The following is an 18,762-nucleotide window of genomic DNA, read 5'->3' as shown; positions in this document are numbered from 1 at the left end:
AGAATTATGCAGCCATAAATGAAGTTTCCCAAACTCCTTAGCTATGGAATTTTATCTGTTTGAGTAGCTTTTGTTAAACTGTCAGTGTACTGTACTATCATCCAAAGGGCAAAAAGGATACTGCAGAGCTTAACATGAAAATAACAATTCAAAGAATAGAACTCTCATCTCTGAAAGACAACTGAGCTTTAAAATGCACCATCCTAAGTCAGAAAGATGTCTCAGCCATTCAAAATGAAACCTGCCATGTTCAGGAATGTTATTCAAATTCAAAACAATATATTATGGAATGATAAGGATGTTTAGAAGTTTTGTAGGAAGTTTTGATCCTCCACGTTATGAAACTGACTGTAACTGTGTTTTCTATATTACACATTTTGAATACCCACCTGCAGACCCTCCCCATTTATTGTTCTTTCCACACTCAAGCATATATTGGCTACTCCAGAGGGAAACAGTTTGGAATCACCATAATCATAACACTCCACACAGCCATCTATATATACCTGCCTATGTTCTGTTCACCAATAGCGTGTTGGCAATGCATTTACTTTTGCACATGCGGCAAGCCTTCTGCTTTTCTTTGCTGTTGCACTGATGTTAAGCATGTTAAAAACAGGACATTTTAAAGCAGCTGGTTTTAGAGGCATTTGCGAAAATCATGCAGATTGAGACATTAAAACTGTGAAACCAACATTTAGAAATGCTTTGTGTAAGAAATGAGATGGTAAGAGTTTTATTTGTTTTTTTTGGAAATGAAAAGATTCCCAGTACTTAATAGTAATACAACATGATTCTGTTGCATTGTGGGCCATGAACATGGGGTCGAACTAATATTCACTCCCAAGAAATCATCTGAATGCAAGAAGAGATGCACAGAATCATGTGGTTTGCAGGGAGCTAGTCATCTGATGCAGTATCTTGGCCTGAGGGCAGGATTCTTTACAGGGAAAACAAATTCTACACTCTTAACTTGAAAACCAGTTGCTATAAGAAATAATGCAATGACATACTTGTTGAGTTGCCCTCAAAAACACATTGTGTTTTATACAAGCACTTCAAATAGCATGAACGTACACACGGAAAGAAAACACATGCACATATTTAGAAATACACTAAGCTACATCATGAGATCCTTATCCACTCTCACCTTCTCGCACAGCCACCTCGGGCTCACTTTTCTGTGAGATGGTCAGTGCCTCCACCGGCTCTTCCTTTGCTGGGAGAGGTGGAGGAGAAGTACCTTTAGCAACATGATGAGTAATCTGGGTCTTGCCAATGACAGGTGGCTGAACTCTAACTGCAGGGTGATGATAAAGCTTGTTTCTGTGAGAGCCAGAAACCGTATAGCCCATTCCACCAGGGCAGATTTCCTTAAAAGCAGCTAGATTTGGGATGGGAAAACATTCCTTTTAACAGTCTAAAAGTGCAATACTTTTGACACACTGGAAAATATAATGTAGAAAATCGCTAACATCAAGAACATTTCTAGAAATATTATCTATTCTATATTTAACCAAAATCACAGAATACATGAGAATATTATTGCATAAGTTACTTGAGGGGCTTAATTTGTTGCCCCTAGAAAAAGATTAACCCATTTCACTCAGATGTTTAAATATGTCATGATAGCAACAGAATCTAAATGACTCTAAAGTTACAATATGTAAATGAAACCATGGGCCTTTGGGGACTTAATGCTAAACCATGGTTTAGTATTATATGAACAAGCCTCAGGCTTTTACTCTCTTCCCCTCTGTCATGTTTGTAAAGAAGGTATTATTTTCACTTTCAACTGAAGCAGAGTTCATCATTAGTGGAAATTCAGTGGGAAAGCTTGTTGGTTTAATATGTGGCTAGTTCAAACAAGCCAAATTCAAACTATGGTTTATAAACCTGGCTTGTTCATTATCCATGGTTTAAACTATCCACAGTTTCCAGAGCTTGGATGTAATGGGGATCTCTGGTTAGCTGCTGAGCTTTTCCTTGTAACCTCAACAAAGGAGGGAGAGTGGAATATTCAAGCCCAAAGTTCATTCACAGAATGTGAAATCATAGTTTAGCATAATGTCAAACTGGCCCTAGTATAGTAGAAGATTTTTTTCATCTGCATTTTGCTATTCTTAATTTAGTACAAAAGCCTAGCATTAATTACTTCTTCGACATTACTAAAGAAGTACTTTATTGTATAGTAGTATCATATAAAGTAGCACCACCTTGTCCACAAATTCTGCTTTCCCTCAAGAAATCATAGACAAGAAATATTGTAGGGTTTAATGATTTCTTATGAATTCCCCTATCTTTTATAAGACTTCTAGGGCCAAAGTACACCTCTGTGTAGCTTACCACCCCGTTCTTAAAAAAAAAAACAAAAAGCAGCCACTGGAGATTGCAATCAGCACCAGGGTGCAAGTGGTTAACCCTTTTCCTAATAGCCATTTTCCTTCTCAAAATTGCCCTCTTAAAATTGGGAAAGGTAGGATGATCTCTATCATTTTTTGCTTGCGAACAAAATCTGGACCTTATTTTGAGAATAAGGAAGCCAGCAGCAGGTAAGGGTTAGACACACCTATCACCACATTCTGCTTCTCACTGTAGCAGCTTCCCTTTCTTCTGGAATGCTTTTAGAAATATCAATTTTGCCCAGTGACAAATGATTCTGCTGATTCAACCACCAAACCAGGAGGAGGAAAGTAATTCATTGATCTTTGGTCTATTTAAATGTATGCAAATTTACCATTGTTAAGCTGGAAGCCAAACAAAGAAAAACAGATGGCAGTAGAACCGATTGGACATGTTTTAGAGCAACCAGGAGGCAACTCAAATCATGTCCAATCCTTTCAGCTATTTAGCTTCACTCATCCAACCAACTACTTTAACCTTTGCTATCTGATTTGCTAGTGTTCCTATTACTTACTGTGTCTCTTTCTATGTAGTGTTCTACCATCTATGTAGTGTTCTGCCCACAACACAGGCCCAGATTGGATTGGGAAATTTGGTATGTGTGAATGTGAACTGAACTCTTGATTTTAATATTTTTAATAGTACTGATTCTATTCATAGCATCCTAGTTTCCATTCTTTCTCCAAGCCTCCATCAAGACTTTGACAAAAAAAAATTATGGCAAGGGATCCAGCCTTGTGCCTAGTTCCAAGGACATGGACCAAACCCACAACTCCTTGGCAAAGTGTTTCAGTCTCTTGATCGCTAAAGCTTGGAAATTTCGAAAGGGTTTCTTTCAAGTGCTACCTCAAGATAAATCTGGTTATAGTTTTCAGTCTTAAGACTGTATACCTTTCTTAGCTCATTCATAGCCATCATGTGATATGAACCATGCACTGAGAAACATCACTCAATGAATGATGAATTTACCTTAATTAGAAAGCTGGTGCAGCAGAGGAAAATCTTCTCTATGTTTGTTTAAGGAATGCTACTAGCAAGAACCCGTATGACTCACATAACACTGTATTGTAGGACACTATGCTAAGTTACACTATGCGCAGTGTACAGTGTGTCAGTGCAAGTATATTCTTTTTCTGGGAACCTCTTACCTGTTCCTGGAAGGGGACATTTCTCACAGTGGGGGCCCCAGGCCTTGCCAACACTGCAACAGCAGAGCTGCTTGCTGAGCTGAACAGAGAGAGGGTGCATACACTGCTTTCCTGCACTGACAAACCGGTAGCAGGGCCCTTTCTCTTCAGTGACCATGGGATTATCAGCTGCAGCAAAAAGGGAAGGAGGACGCCAGAGTTTACATGAGAAACAAAACAGAGAAACACCATAGGAGTTCCACCACCAGATTAAAGACGGAAAAGAGACAAAGATGCCAATGTCTCCAATCAAAAGTATTTCTTTTCTTTTTCTTATAACGAATCATGTCTGAATGCAACACAAAAGTAAATAAGCCCATATGGTTTAGGAATAAAAGCCAGTGTCAAAATTAGATGCTGCCATGCTCCAACAACACATAATTAGAATGAAGCCTTCCTTCCCATGCAGAAGCACTGAAGCAGAAGCTGAAAGCAGGTGAACAGCAAAAATACAGAACACTGACAGATCACACACTCACACAGCCACTTTGAATTGATAGGCAAGGTCATTTTAAGTCAATGAGACAATTATATTTTTGAAGTGAGTCATGGCAGTTCACAATGAAGAAAGTTCCAGAAACATATCACGCTAGTATTATCAACCTTCCCTTGTCCACTGTTCCTTCTCTTTCACAGTTTCTCAAATTCATGTAATGAAACACTCTATTGAAAATTAGAATTCCTTCAGTCAACAGAATCAGTAGCATTTTTTATCACACCTCACATCGAGATTTAGGGTGGCGATAACATGAGATCAGACCACATCCGCTGCTGTTACTAAGATTTTTTTTCTTCAAGCTGTATTAGCAACTCCAGAAATTTTGATTATGGCAAAAGGAAGGCAAATAAATTCAAGGATGAATGTGATAATGGTCGATGCGAAACCTGCACAACCTCTGATTCTCAAGCTCTCTGAAGAACTGGTGGTGGTGCAAGCAGGACCTTGATAAATCCTCTCCCCGTCTCCAGTCTGTCTAGGACTGCAAAAACAAGAGAGTTGCCAAGAGCCTGGCAAGGTGCAATGCCTAGCTGGTAGACTGCATTCAGCTTGGAAGGTCACAAGTTGTGCTGAATGTTTTCACTTGAAAAAGAAAAGGCTACTCTAACCGAGATTCCAAGCCCCCACAAAGCTTGAGAATGTCTTTTTAATGGTAAGGATTTTTTTTTTAAAAAAGTTACAAAACAACCAGTCAAAATTTCAGTATCAGTCAAATGTCTACTGAGAGCTATAAGCATCAACCTATATATGTCCAACTGAAATGAATGAAGGTTGCACAGCAGCAGTGATCGGTAGATTTCATCCATGCACTATCTGTTGTACAGTAATTATTCAGGGTGTTAAAGAAACAAATGTTGGCAAGTGTCCTCTTCCATCTAATAAATAGAAGATCTTTCACAAATAACAAATCAAACTGAAACAATACCGTTTTGCTTTTTTGAAATCCAGTTTTGCTCAAACATAAAACATTTATAATAACATTTAATTATTATTGCTGTTACTGTAATTAATCATTATTATTTTGCAGCAAAAAAAGAACCTTGAAATAGGATGAGCTCTCCACACCTACTTGCCATACAAACACAAAAACAGGAAGTCACAATTTCAGCCTGGAACGATTTGGAAAAGGAGTAGCCTACCCTGCCTTATGAAACATTTCAGATAATCTGAATCTTTTAGGTGCTACTGGTGGGACAATTTAAATGAACTGAAGAACAACAAAAGAAAGAAGGATGGATGGGCGGGTGTGGGTGTGGGTGTGGGTGTGGGAGGGAGAGAGAGAGAGAGAGAGAGAGAGAGAGAGAGAGAGAGAGAGAGAAATTTGCACACAACAACCTGGCAATTCATCTCTCCCCATTCTTTGCTCTAGGAAAAATGGAATCTGGGATAAGTGGAAGATGGTGCCACAATCTTCTGGGCTGTAAAAATCATTCAAACTGTTTTCTGGGCTCAGGTCTGCCTATATGATGCCATATTGTGTGGTTGGAGGATTCTGGTATATGGGGTTATCAGGATTAGAAACTCTGGTCATCTCTGGCTTATAATTGAGACTGAAACAAGACATACATTGTTCTAATAATAAATAATGGGTGAGTATGGAAGGTGAGGGATGGAGTAAAGTTACATAATCAAATAGGTCAATTAATACACCCCTTTGATGTTTCTAAGGCTTCAATCCAAAACTTACTTACCTGCGAGTTAACCACAACAGGACTTACTTCTAAGTAGACATTTATTCAATTTATAAGATTTCCTACCCACCCTTCACTGTAAGCTCCCAGGGCAATAAAATATACAGTTATAAAAACAAATAAAACCAATACAATTATAAAACACATAAAATGATTTGAAATGGAACAGAACAATATTTAAGATTACACTGTAAATCTTCTAACCAGTTCAAATAAATGAGCAAAAGAAAAAACAAAAACAAAAAACCCTCCATATATTTACTCTTAGCCATGTAATAAGATGAGAGGCAATATGGAAGCAGGTTAATCCAGAAATCAACCAGTCCCCCAATTTTTTAGTATGGTATTATACATTGAAAAGCTTTGTTCTATTGATGTTGCAAGTCAGATGATAGCGGCCTTCCATGACTGGCGAAATGAAATTTCTCTAAAATATCATAGAACCCCCCCTCCCAGCATATTCAATTGTCTTTACTAGTTACAGTTACTTTATAGTTACATAACTATTACATTTTGAGGTTGGTGTCTGACAGTGTCTAGTAATTTTTATTCTTTGAAAATAAATTATTGTTTATTATTTTTCCCCTTCCTCTGTGCTCTTTCTTATTTCCAACAGTCAGTTCATACAAATATTTGTTAGTTGGTTACTTGTTACTTATTAGTAAACTGATTCTCATTTGGGACTAACAACTTGTCATATTTCATATTCCCATATCTACCTTCCCAGATTCAAGTAAGTTCCAATTGACACACTGCTATTTCTCTCCACACAAAAATTCCCAACCATTTTTAGGTGTGTGATTGTGTTGACAAAAGTATGCTGGATGATCAAAGACACGGCCAGCAACAACTCTCATGATTATGGCAGATTGCATGGAGCACCAAGTAGGCCACTTTGGCTACATTAGCATCCATATGTGAAGAATGAGTTCAGCATTAGTATACAGCAAGGATGTCCAACAGGTTGACCCCCAGTCGATCACGGGCTCCTTTTCATCCGCGGGGGAGGAAAGGAGCAATTGGCCCCTCCCCCTCCCGTCCATCGGCGCATGTTTTCTAGAACTGAAATTGGTGTCGGGATGACTTAGTCTTCAACTTGCTTCCCTAAAAAAAATCTCAACAGCTTAGACCTGCCCTCCCCAATGGGTAGATCACTGCCAGTTTTTAATTCTGCTAGTAGATCGCAGTCTCTTTGGAGTTGGACGTCCCTGGTATACAGGATTTGGACTATTAAAGGCACTGATAAAGATGAAAAGGGAACAATTCTTGGGCAATCCTGCATATCCTTAAACAAAGAAGGATATTTGTAATTGTATTGGAGCTCCTGTGGACAGTGTGGCTGTGATGCTCCATGTCACTGATCTTAAATTTCCACACAGCTTAGAAAGTTATGGCCCTTTTTTGCATTTAGAGACTTCTGTAAATCTGTGCCAACTTACCAGAAGTAAGTCCTACTGAACAGTGGTGTTTTGCTTCAGAGTAAACATGATAAGATTGTGCTATCAATGGCAGCACTACCCATGTTCAATGCAGAAAAATTTAAATTAGCCAGCATGAAGAATACAATGAATGGGCCACCCCCCCACACCTATGTGAATAGCTGTGTCTTGAAAGATTTTGTGTGTGTGATAAAAAAATATGGGAATGAGGAAAATAAGGTTCGGAAATATATGAGATATCAGAACACAGCTCAATAGATGAATAATCCCCCTTTAATCAGAGCCTGCTGCGTTTACTTGTTCAACTAAAAGGAAAAGATACAATTTACTTAGCTCAACCATAGACAACCTGAAAAATCATCACAGGATCTCTGCAAATGCTGTGTTAGTGTATCCATTCATTTCTGTCACATAAATTATCTGGATAATTCACCACACAATTTTGTTTTAAAATGACAGTTTCTTATTAGGTCATAAAGAAACTCTCCAATGGTGAATTAAAAGTTCTCAAAATGAGAAGCGCCATGTTGGCCAACAGTGATGAACTTGCATCCATTACAAGATGCAAGGGGGAAAAGAAAACCCACATGAATGACTGATAGGTACGGATTGGTTCTGTTACTTACGGATGCATCTGGAAAGCGTAGGGTCTGGCACAAATCCAATTTTGCAGGCACATCTATAGCTGCCCATGGTATTCAAACACTCACCATTCGGGCATACCCCTTGGAGCTGGCATTCATTAATGTCTGAAAGGGAACACAACTAGCATGAGTTAAATGATTAATCCACATAAACAACTCCATATAAGCACCTGGTATTAGGCTGTATTATATCCTAGATATGCACTGATTTCCAGAGCTTGTTTCTATATTTCTTTCCTTTTTTGTGCTATTAAAACACAGACACATAGAATCATAGAAGGGATCCTCAAGGACCACCTAGTTCAATCCCCTTCAATGCAGGAATCACAGCTAAATATGTAGGAAACCACTCAGAAAATGGGTGCAATATTGCCATGCAAAAGGATTGATAAACAATGTGGTCCCAAGTATTATTACTAATCTCTTCCAGTACAGTAGATGAGGAACATCAGAGTTTGGAGGGGTATTGCAGACATACATTGCAGATATGTAACTGAATGGTAAGTGGCTTGCCTAAGACCAGATGGTAGTGAAATTTCAACTGTCAATTTTGCAGTTAACAGTTCAGCATCTTTTCCAACGTTTCACCAGCATTTGAAAATGTTCATTTTTATTTATTTATTTTTGCTGTTGATACTTCCTATGTCCACACACAATAGACTTCGCAATATGAGATGCTTTTAACAGTCTACTTAAGCTACCAATTTTCAAAGCTGGATAACCCATTTTCTTCTTCTGGTGTGCATTACATTTACAAATATAAATTTACCCGGAGCCTGATAGTTAGTTCCAAAGCATGAGGTTGAGGGATGGTAGAATGAGATACATCAAAGACTTGGCAATGCAATTCTTTTGATGGTCTGGAAAGAAACAGATTCAGAAGTGCTTTCAAGGACAGCAATTTCCCCAATCGTAGGAAGGAATACAGCATACATTTCTAGCCCTGCATTTGGATCATTAAACAGTGGGTGGTCTCTAATAAAATACACCCACACAATGGGAAAAATCCTGACCATAGCGGGATATTGTTCTTTGAAGCAGCAACTTAGGCATGCCTGTGTCACACATTAGAAAGGGAGGCAGATCTGCAATTCATTGTGCATGGTTATTCACTTGGAATGCACTCCCCAACCACAGGAACAGGTTTTGTTTTTTGTTTTGATTTTTGCAGGTAAGCATCAGAATTGCGCCAATGCATTAACTACCTCAACAGAAAACAGAATCAGAACACATGGAAGAGCTGAGCTACCATATGCAGAATTATGAGAACAAGATACTTTCCAACATCTTTTCAAAAGTAGACAGATCTCTGAAATTCTGAACTCCCACGAAGAGGAAAAGACAGAGTGTAAATACCGCTAGGAAAGATTGAAGTATGTTGATTCAACACTTCGAACTGGAAGTAGGAGCGAAGCAAAAGTAACAGCTATTCTTGTTTTCCAGAGAGTGGGCTACCACAAACTACAGGAAAGATATGTTTCAATGTGCCTGCATGTTCCCAAACATCACTAACATACTATGTAGGACTCTATTAGGTCAGAGCAAAGATCCACTCAATCTAGCATTCTTTATCTCTAACAGTATCAAGCCAGATGCCCTCTGGAAAGACACAAGCAAGGTTTTATGGAGATTTCAAGCACCCCCAAATAAAATAAATGTTTCCATATAACATGGAAGTCCCTTTTTTGTTATTAGCAACTAATAGCAATTCACAAATTTAGCATACTTCATGAGTATGCTAAATTTTCACATTGTATCCTTTTTATTATCCACCTGCTTCTCCAAATAAAAGCTCCCCCTTCTGTCAGCACAATTCAAAAGACAATACAGTACAGTGGTACAGAAATCGTGCTCTGGTGGTGCGGCGGCAGTGGGAGGCCCCATTAGCTAAAGTGGTGCTTCAGGTTAAGAACAGTTTCAGGTTAAGAACGGACCTCTGGAACGAATTAAGTACTTAACCCGAGGTACCACTGTAATAGGAAACTGAAATCTCCAAGGAGTGCCAGAGGAAAACCATTTTGGTGTCCAGCAACGGAACAATGTGAATCTCATGGGAATGCTTGGAGCCTGCCAAGTCCGCATGTTATCTTGGCACCTGAACTGAAAATCACTAGCTTAGCTGGGCCTTGCTGGCATGCTCAAGTTCCTGACTGAGAAAGTAACCAAGGTCTTAACCCAAGCAGGGGGAGAAGGAGAAAGAAGAATTTAAAATATGAGACTGGAAGATGAAACAAACACATCTGCTTATCTGTTGCCTGCTTGCTTTATTATTAAGATGATGGAACTTTTAACAGAGATGGAATATGAAAGATTGCTTCATCCTCTATATATCCAACCAACCACTGCATTCTGCAGGAGAGGACAACCTGCAGATACCATCCTATCAGGAGGTCCATTTTGAACAATCTCATTGCATTTTGGGCAGGTGCCTTCTCTATCCTCTCCTTCTCTATTCTCCCCCAGCTCCTTTAATTTATCTCTCATTCTCCTTTCATACTCAACTAGCACCTTATTCTCAACCTTCCTTCCCACAAACTACCACTTTCTCTCATCCCTACTCTCTGGTCCTTTTACATTCATTTATTTTTCCAAAAACAGTTTTCCTCTTTTATGTCTTTCTTTTCCTTGTTTGTTTGTTTGTTTGTTTATTATATAATAGAGTATTAACCTTTCAACTCACTTTCAAATTTTATTCAACACCTCCTCTGGCACTCTCCCTTCAGAGAGAAAGCTTCCTTTCTTCTCTCCCCACCACCTAAAATTCTCTGTCTCCCAGTCACTTTTACTCATTGAGCAAATAGTTGGTGGTACTGCCACTGGTTCAGTCAAAAGGGGCGGAGCAAGCAAGTAAGGAGGCACTGGCCAGGCTATGGAACTAAGACCCACCTGAAAGCAGTCAAAGGATTTGAGAAACAATGGACTGTAGAACGATCTTTATTTTTAGAGCCCTCCCGCTAGATATAATGGCTCTCATTAGCCCTGTGAATTTGGAGGGCAGTGATGCTGCTCGAAAGGCTATCATTCGGGTAGGAGATGTCAGCATCTGCTACAACCTTCTCAGGAGCAACTAAGAACATAAATATCTACCTGGTTGCCATATCATTTATACTGTCATCTGGGGGTGGGGTGGGGACAGTTATTCCTGCAGTGGGAGAGCTGGGAAGCAGGGCTCTTCCACTGGCTGCATCAATCCTCCTCTCTCTCAGCTGCTACCTAGGGGCAGCGACTCCATCAGACTGCCTCAGTGGGAGAGCTAGGAACCAGGGCTCATTGCACCAATTTGCACCAGCTCCATCAGGCATCTCCTGCCCCTGAATTGTGCCAACTGGCATGACAGTTTATAAATGAGGCATGAATTTTGATTTTCCTCCCTCCCTTTTCCTTTTGTGTGAGGGTTTTTTTAGAATGCAAGTTTCCATGTAGGGATTGTCTTGATTGATTGTATGCAAACCGCTCTGTAGCCTCTTTGGCTGAACAGCAGAGTACAAGTGCCATTAATAAATAAGTTAAGTATCATTTAAAAATTCAGTCTTCTTTAGGCATGTTGGATAGCAGACAATAAAACACTGGTGCTGTCTGCTGCTCATGGATAGTTGTGTTGGTGGCAGTATAATTTAACAAGTTTTAGCAAATGTGCATCAGATATGGTTTCTTGGTGGGTCCATCAGGAAGCTGTTGTACTGATTATCGAGTCGTGTATTATGAAATGCTATCTAAACACCAAACGAAGCACCCACAAATTAATAACAAACCTTAAATGCCTTCTTTGGGAGGGGGGTGAGATGCACATTTTAGAATGATCACTGCTTCAATACTTTAGGCAAAGAGCCCAATGCATACTAATTTCGCCCTGTGGTTAGGCGACCACCTACCTAACAACTTGTCCGGCCACCCGCAGTCCTGTCCAGCTGTGTAAATTATACAGAAATCAACCTGTCAAGGCAGCTGGAAATGGAATCTGGATGAGATGAAGGTTGTGTTAAAAATAGCTTAACAGCTCTTAAGCTTTTTTTCATCTGCCCGTCTTTATCAAATGAAGCCACAAAGTAAGGTTGCTATTTAAAAAACAGTTTGAAAGCGGGAACGTCTGGGTATAACTTTGATAGGCAATAATTTAGGTAGGTGTTAATGTCACTACAGTAGCTGCTCTTAGGACAGTACTGTGTATAGGGAAACTTTGGAAATGCTCCCTCTGATTAAAAGGACACCAACCAATAGGTACTTATAATTCAAATCCAATCGGAATCTTTCTGGTGGTATAGTGTAATGGCTACAGAGCTGGACTTATATCAGGGCCCCCCAGGTTCACATCACAAATCAGCTTTGACATGCCACTGATGCACTTTGGGCCAGTCACCATCCTTACACCAACCCATCTCTCAAGGGTTATGAGGATAAAATGAGTGGGAATTATGTATGCTGCCCTGCTTGGATGTCAAGTGTTACAAGTTCAGATCAATTCTGAGTTACAAGGTCAAAAGAATCTGTATGGCAAATAAAATACCAGTTATGTGGTCTTAAATAAAACATAGCATTAATTTGGCATTACCATTTATACCTTGATTTTCCTCACAATGGTTGTATAAGATAGTCATTTCAGCAGATGAAGAACTGATACAGAGAGAAGAAATGTGCTCAAGGCCACCTACTGAATTTATAATTAAAGTGAACCACCAAGATAACAAACCTGAAGCACGTTTGCTGCTCTTTGTGGGAAGTTTTATATTTTTTAAAAAAAAACTGAGGAAGAAAGATGGAATCCAGAATGTTCAATAAGGAGAATAATATACGGACTTAACCGGTTGCAAAAACTGGCTGATGGTTATTTACACCGTAGTCCTAGTAGCATATACTGCTACCATATCCATCTGCCTGGCCTACCGGACCTCAAAGTCTATAATATGCAGCAGTGGCTTACGAGGGTTGGGTGGCGGCAGTATCCTCATTCCTAAGAGTGCAGTGCCAGTGCTGCTAGCAGGTCTTGAACCTGCAGCATGAAAGATGTCAGGCAGAAGATTCAGCCGAAAATGTATTATCCAGGTTCAAGCAATAGAGGAAACTACAGGGTAATAAGCCAGGCCAGCTGAGCAGCTTTCCAGATAATAAGCCACAGCAAATCACTCAGTAAGACCTAATCTCTAAGAAATAGCACTAGGTCAGATTTGCTCTGTAGCTATCCTGGCAATTTTTTTCAAGAACTCCCATAATTCATTAATCATGTGAGCAAAAAAGGAGATACTGACAGACCTGATTCTCTTCACCTCTGGCTTACCTTCACTTCATTACAAGCAGCTTTACCCTGCTCTCAGGACCCCGCCCTCTGAATTGGCAGGAGCTGGGTCTGACACTACCATCATAACATTTCTACGATTGCAGCATACTGTGATGATACGCCAGGTCAAATCAGAACTGTGCCATTCACACTTATACTTGTACAGGGGGACAAAATGCAGGGTTTCACAAACTTGAGGTGAAGATCAATTACTTCTGTTTAAGCTACATAGCTCACTGAGTGCAGCAGTTCCACACACAAAAAAGTGTGGTGGCACCTTGAAGCCTAAACAAATGCATTGTTCTGTTTTTGCTCCAATATCCTAACATGGCTATCTCTCTGGAAAGTGACACTAAGAGTAAAATGAGACAGATACTACTTTAGCCAATAGGAAGTGCTTCAAAGGATGATACAGTATGGGGAAACACATTAAACTCCATGCATCATATATGAAGGTAAGCAAAATTGTCCTGTTATTCTACAAACAATTATTGTTTTTAATGCTATCAAAAATAAAAATAAAAATGGGAGAGTGGTGGGGAGAGACAATAAACTGAGCACCACTTCACAGTACCTTTTCATGCAGTAATTGCTTTATCATTAGATTAACACAAATCCACAGGAAATGTTCCATTATCCTATTTAAATGTAGGTTCTGAGCAGGACTTTTGCTCCATTTTGTAAACTAGCTTTTGTGAATGTTCAGCCTTGAAGTTATGTTCAAATAAATTTCTCTGGAAATCTCACATAAACTTAAGTCAATTATTTGCATTGGAATTGGCTTAGCCTTTTTCTGTTTAGGATGAGACTTGAATGGCAATACACAAGAAGTGTATTTCAAATCCCTTTAATAAAACTTGGGCACAAAGAACTACCCCACCCTTGTAACTATAGTTTCAAATAACATATGCAAAATAAATGATGTGCATGGGACTACAGAAAATTAAAATTTTAGTTGGCTACACCCAGCCACAATATCCCACTGTAACAGACATTGATTACACTGTCTACCATAATGAGTTATATAATTTGGCATCTCTTTATTACTTAACCTCTACTAAATACAGTGGTGCCTCGCAAGACGAAATTAATTTGTTCCGCAAGTTTTTTCGTCTTGCGAGTTTTTTGTCTTGCGAAGCACGGTTTCCCATAGGAATGCATTGAAAATCAATCAATGCATTCCTATGGAAACCGCCTTCAGACCAGGTCCGGGGACATCTGTCCCCCGACCTCTTCTGAAGGCTGGGGGGGGGGGGACAAGGGCTTTTCTTCCCACCCCCAGCATTTTAAAAAACCTCGGGACAGCGGAGGACTTCTCCGCTGTCCGGGGCGATCTTAAAATGCTGGCGAGCAGCAGCGAAGCCTTCGCTGCCGCCCGCCAGCATTTTAAAAAACCCTGGGACCTCTTCTGAAGGCCGGCGGGGGGCAAAAGTCTTTGCTCCCCCCTGCCTGCCTTCCCGGGAGAGTGGAGAAATGCAGCGTGTTTCTCCGCTATCCCAGTCGGCTTTTGAAGGCAGGCAGGGGGGAGTAAAGACTTTCGCCCCCCGCCGGCCTTCAGAAGAGGTCCAGGACCTCTTCTGAAGGCTGGTGGGGGGCAAAAGTCTTTGTCCCCCCTGCCTGCCTTCCCGGGGGCTTTTTTAAGATCGCCCCGGGACAACGGAGGACTTCTCCGCTGTCCCAGGGCGATTTAAAATCCCCCGGGAAGGCAGGCGGGGGGGGCGAAAGTCTTTGCTTCCCCCCGCCTGCCTTCAAAAGCTGTCCGGGACAAAAGCCTCTCCCGGGAAGGCAGGCAGGGGGGAGCTAAGACTTTTGCCCCCCACCGGCCTTCAGAAGAGGTCCTGGACCTCTTCTGAAGGCCGGCGGGGGGCAAAAGTCTTTGCTCCCCCCGCCTGCCTTCAAAAGCCGTCCGGGACAGCGGAGAAACGCTTCCCCGCTATCCCGGACTGCTTTTAAAATGCTGGCGGTGGGGAGCAAAGGCTTTCGGCCCCCGCCGGCCTTCCTGGACCTCTTCTGAAAAAAGAGGTCCCCGGAGAAGCAAGCCCATAGGGAAATTCGTCTTGCGAAGCAACTCGCAAACGGAAAACCCTTTCGTCTTTCGGGTTTTCCGTCTTGCGAGGCATTCGTCTTGCGGGGCACCACTGTAAAAGCAAGCTACTATTGTATATAATAATTTATCTTACACATTTCAGGCTTATCACATATCTAAATTTACTATTTTACAGCTTTGTTTTGCTTATGATAGATTGGTACTTAAGATTTTATTGTTATTTTATTATTATTACAAGCAGCTTTGAGGAATTTTAAATGTATGAATGAACAAAGTTTACAAATAAGCTGTCTTATTATAATTACTTTAGCAGGTCAGTTACAAAGATACAAAATCTAACAGGACAAATTCAGCTAAGAAATAGCATACACTAAAATGAGCTTGTGAATGAAAATTCTTTCTTTCTTTCTGGCCTACATACCCAGATAAGTATGCATTTCTCTAATGCAGGAAAAAAATATTTTGCCACGTTTCATTTTCATTTCTCAGTATAAGGACGTAAAAGGAAAATGATTCTGTCTTTGTTCATCCCTACAGTTATAAGTTGCCAAATGTTTGCCAGAGGATTTGGCAACATAGTGAGATAAAAAACTATTTTCATCACATTATTTTTTTGGGGAAATGCTGGCTTAATTTTTTATTGATGTGGAATGGCGGTTAATGACACTAAACCAAAGCAAAACTAAAACTTTTAAAGTGGGAAATGAAACTTCTTTCTGTGTCTTCCACGTTTAAAGGGGAACAAATTATGCTCAACAAAACTCTTATTCTGTCTAGGATCTGGAAGCTGCATTCAGAAATGATGCAAGATCAGATCAAAAGAATCTTTATTTGCATCAGCAACTAGTCATAGCAATAAAATAAAATGCAATGTACTGAAGATAGAGGTAAAAGCTTAACTATACAAAATACATTCTAGAGGCTGATATAAGTATTTTCTACAATGTTCTACAATGTTCAGTTCAAGGCGTATGTTCGGTACGGTCTTTTGAAAGAGGCTGCTGTGGCTTAACTACAACTAACAGAAGAACCATACAAACTATTACAAAATGGACCTCAAATATTGGCCCTTTAACACAATTGTTCTTACTCCCCTCTCCCCAATGGAGACTCAGAGATGGATTTTTGTTCCTGTATAAGATTGACTGGATGGTTGCACCATGATATGAGGATCAAGTAAGTAATGCTTCCTGAGTGTCTGACTATGGCCCAGCAATCAAAAGCATCACACATCTCCCACTTCCTCCTCCTCCTCCTCCTCCTCCTCCTCATTTGAGCATCCCCTCCTTAGTTTCAATCTCAGTGCAAACTGTGGTTAGAATTAAATCTGTACTGATATTACTGCTATCCACTGTGATACCAAGCCACAGTTTGCAAACCCATGCCTAGCTATCATTGCAAACATGATAACTTTACCATCAATATGTATTATTTCTGCATGGGATAGTCACTTCCCTACACCCACATCGTAAAGAATAAAAAAGAATGTTATTTGTGTTTAGTAACCATGCACAAGTCATCTGTTCAGAATTTCTGACTTTTTAGAAAACTGTTTTATCACAGGATAGTATTCAGTGCTAGTCTTACTCAGAGTATACCTACTGAAATTAATGGACATGACTACTTTTGATTCATTTTAGCAGGTTCTAGTCAACTAACTTTTACTCAGAGCGGACAAACTGAAATCCATCTCATATGTGGTCACCCTTTGTAATGAATTAAACCATATTCACAAAGCAAGTTTCTCTCTTCCATAATACAAACTAATCATTCCCACCTAATTGCCAAATGCATCTACTTTGAGTACGGCTAATGTTGACTGTAACTCAAATATAAGCTGGTTTGGGGGGAGGGAGGGAGAGAAAAGAGTGGTTTTCCTACCAAAACCACCTCCATCCAGGTACTTTTCCAGTTCTCAAGTGTACACATTTTTAAGAGAGTGTTCTATTGGCAAAATGCTTTCCTCCTGAAAATGAAAAGCCAAGCCTTTCACCAGCTGTTCTTTTAATTCAGCTTCTATTTCCGTTAATAAAAACATATCAAAATGCATTTCCCCCTTCCTTTTCAGTATTAAAAAAGGCAGAAAAATACAGTGCAATTCCCCTAAAATATTGTTAACCCACTCCTTAATACCACCGATATACTTTGTGCCCAGATATTAGAAGCTGCATGTAATGCTCTGATCAATATGTATGCATTTATTATTTACAATACATATATGCTGCCCTTCATCCCATATGGATTTCAAAATATGAAGTCTAATATACGCATGTTCATTTGGGTTTCACAGCAGCTTAGGATTTACCTGTGCATGTATAAGCAAAACTTTTATTCAACTGAAAGACAATTGTTACATCGCTGAAGGAACAGAGAAATCTTGGTTAGATAACCTAAGATGTTCTACTAAACTGTTAAAACTTAATCTGCAAACAGACGGTTCTTTGTTGTTCATAACACACATCAGTAAGAGATTTGTTTCATTGCATTAGTTCACTGAAATGAAAGGAAATAATCAGGAGGTGGTTGTTAATCATGCTGCTACCACATATGGTTTGTAAACGGAGAAGGCTTTTGATTGAAGAAACATTAGAGCAATTAGATGTTTAGAGAAGTCTCCAAGATGGGGAGTTAGATGTTCTGCAGGAGAGAAGAAAACATTCTTTTCCTTCAGCTGCCCTGAATATGATATTAGCTGTCTGGTGGCAGGATGGCCATGGAATTGCTTTGAAAATACAGTACCTAAAATATTTGCTCTGAAAGAGATTTATCCATTCTAAAAATTTAGCGCCAGCTTCGCTATTGAAACTCAAATGGTCAAACCACTTCGTTGTCTCTAGCCTGAGCTTTCTTTTGTAATGTGTGATTCTGTTTGATGTATTTTATAACACAGGAAACAGTAGTTTCAAATTTTGATTGGGGGTAGGTATTTGTATCATATGACCTGACTATTAACACCTTCCATTATTTCCAATTCCAGGGTCTATTCAAAGAGCTGGTCATTACCTTTAAACCACTAATGGTTTAAGACTAATGGTTAGAACACCCAATGGGCCATGTCCCCCTGCAATATTCTGAAACCACCAGCACCATAAGCACAGTTAGTAGTTACTCAGAGGTACACAGAAGTGGGCCGTCTCCATAGGGGCAATCCGACTCTGGAATTTTCTTACAAAGCAGATCTACTTTCTGATGGTATTCCATCATGAGATAAAACTAATTTAATTCTGGCTTGTGTGAATTCCTAAACTCACTATATATTTTTTCTTAATGTGTGTCAGTGTATAGTGATTTTAATTATGTTGACTTTAAGTTGACTTGGTGTTGTTACTGGGAATGGACAGGCGGGCTATAAATATTTCCAACAATAAATGCAAATGATGAGCCATATAAGTCTTGAGTGATTTCATTTATCAAACAGGCAATATTTTCTACTCAATTACAACTAACACGACTACCCCACCTCCTGCAAATGAAACTGACTTAACAGATTTATTCATAGTATGCATTTAAGTAAATTGAGAAATGCGCACAATTTATTTTAGCTCAACAGAATTATTCAAAACCATGGGTGGGGAACCCG

General features: G+C 39.7%; 1 protein-coding gene and 2 long non-coding RNA genes across 18 annotated transcripts in view; 1 reads left to right on the top strand and 2 right to left on the bottom strand.

The window, feature by feature from the left end:
* LTBP1 (latent transforming growth factor beta binding protein 1) overlaps positions 1 to 18,762 on the bottom strand; it is a 213,290-nt gene that overhangs the window by 78,038 nt on the left and 116,490 nt on the right. For 8 of the 16 annotated variants that reach the window (XM_083732112.1, XM_083732098.1, XM_083732106.1 and 5 more), the window contains 3 exons: positions 7,846 to 7,968; positions 3,552 to 3,719; positions 1,151 to 1,384 (listed from right to left, as the gene is read on the bottom strand). In XM_083732112.1, coding sequence (XP_083588238.1) covers positions 1,151 to 1,384; positions 3,552 to 3,719; positions 7,846 to 7,968 — 525 coding nt within the window. The remainder of the gene's footprint in view (positions 1 to 1,150; positions 1,385 to 3,551; positions 3,720 to 7,845; positions 7,969 to 18,762) is intronic. The other 8 variants (XM_083732109.1, XM_083732110.1, XM_083732111.1 and 5 more) reach the window with 2 other exon arrangements.
* Positions 10,470 to 16,383, top strand: LOC310841707. Its single transcript, XR_014562714.1, has 3 exons — positions 10,470 to 11,351; positions 11,646 to 14,204; positions 15,283 to 16,383. It is a non-coding gene; the product is annotated as an uncharacterized lncRNA (long non-coding RNA).
* LOC310841705 lies at positions 12,605 to 18,431 on the bottom strand. Its single transcript, XR_014562712.1, has 2 exons — positions 15,272 to 18,431; positions 12,605 to 14,192 (listed from the first exon to the last, which is right to left on the bottom strand). It is a non-coding gene; the product is annotated as an uncharacterized lncRNA (long non-coding RNA).

This window comes from Podarcis gaigeae (assembly GCF_964106915.1).
Source record: "Podarcis gaigeae genome assembly, chromosome: 3".
Classification (NCBI taxonomy): Eukaryota; Metazoa; Chordata; class Lepidosauria; order Squamata; family Lacertidae; genus Podarcis; species Podarcis gaigeae.
The sequence above is the reverse complement of the archived record's forward strand: the minus strand, read 5'-3'. Positions and strand labels throughout refer to the sequence as shown.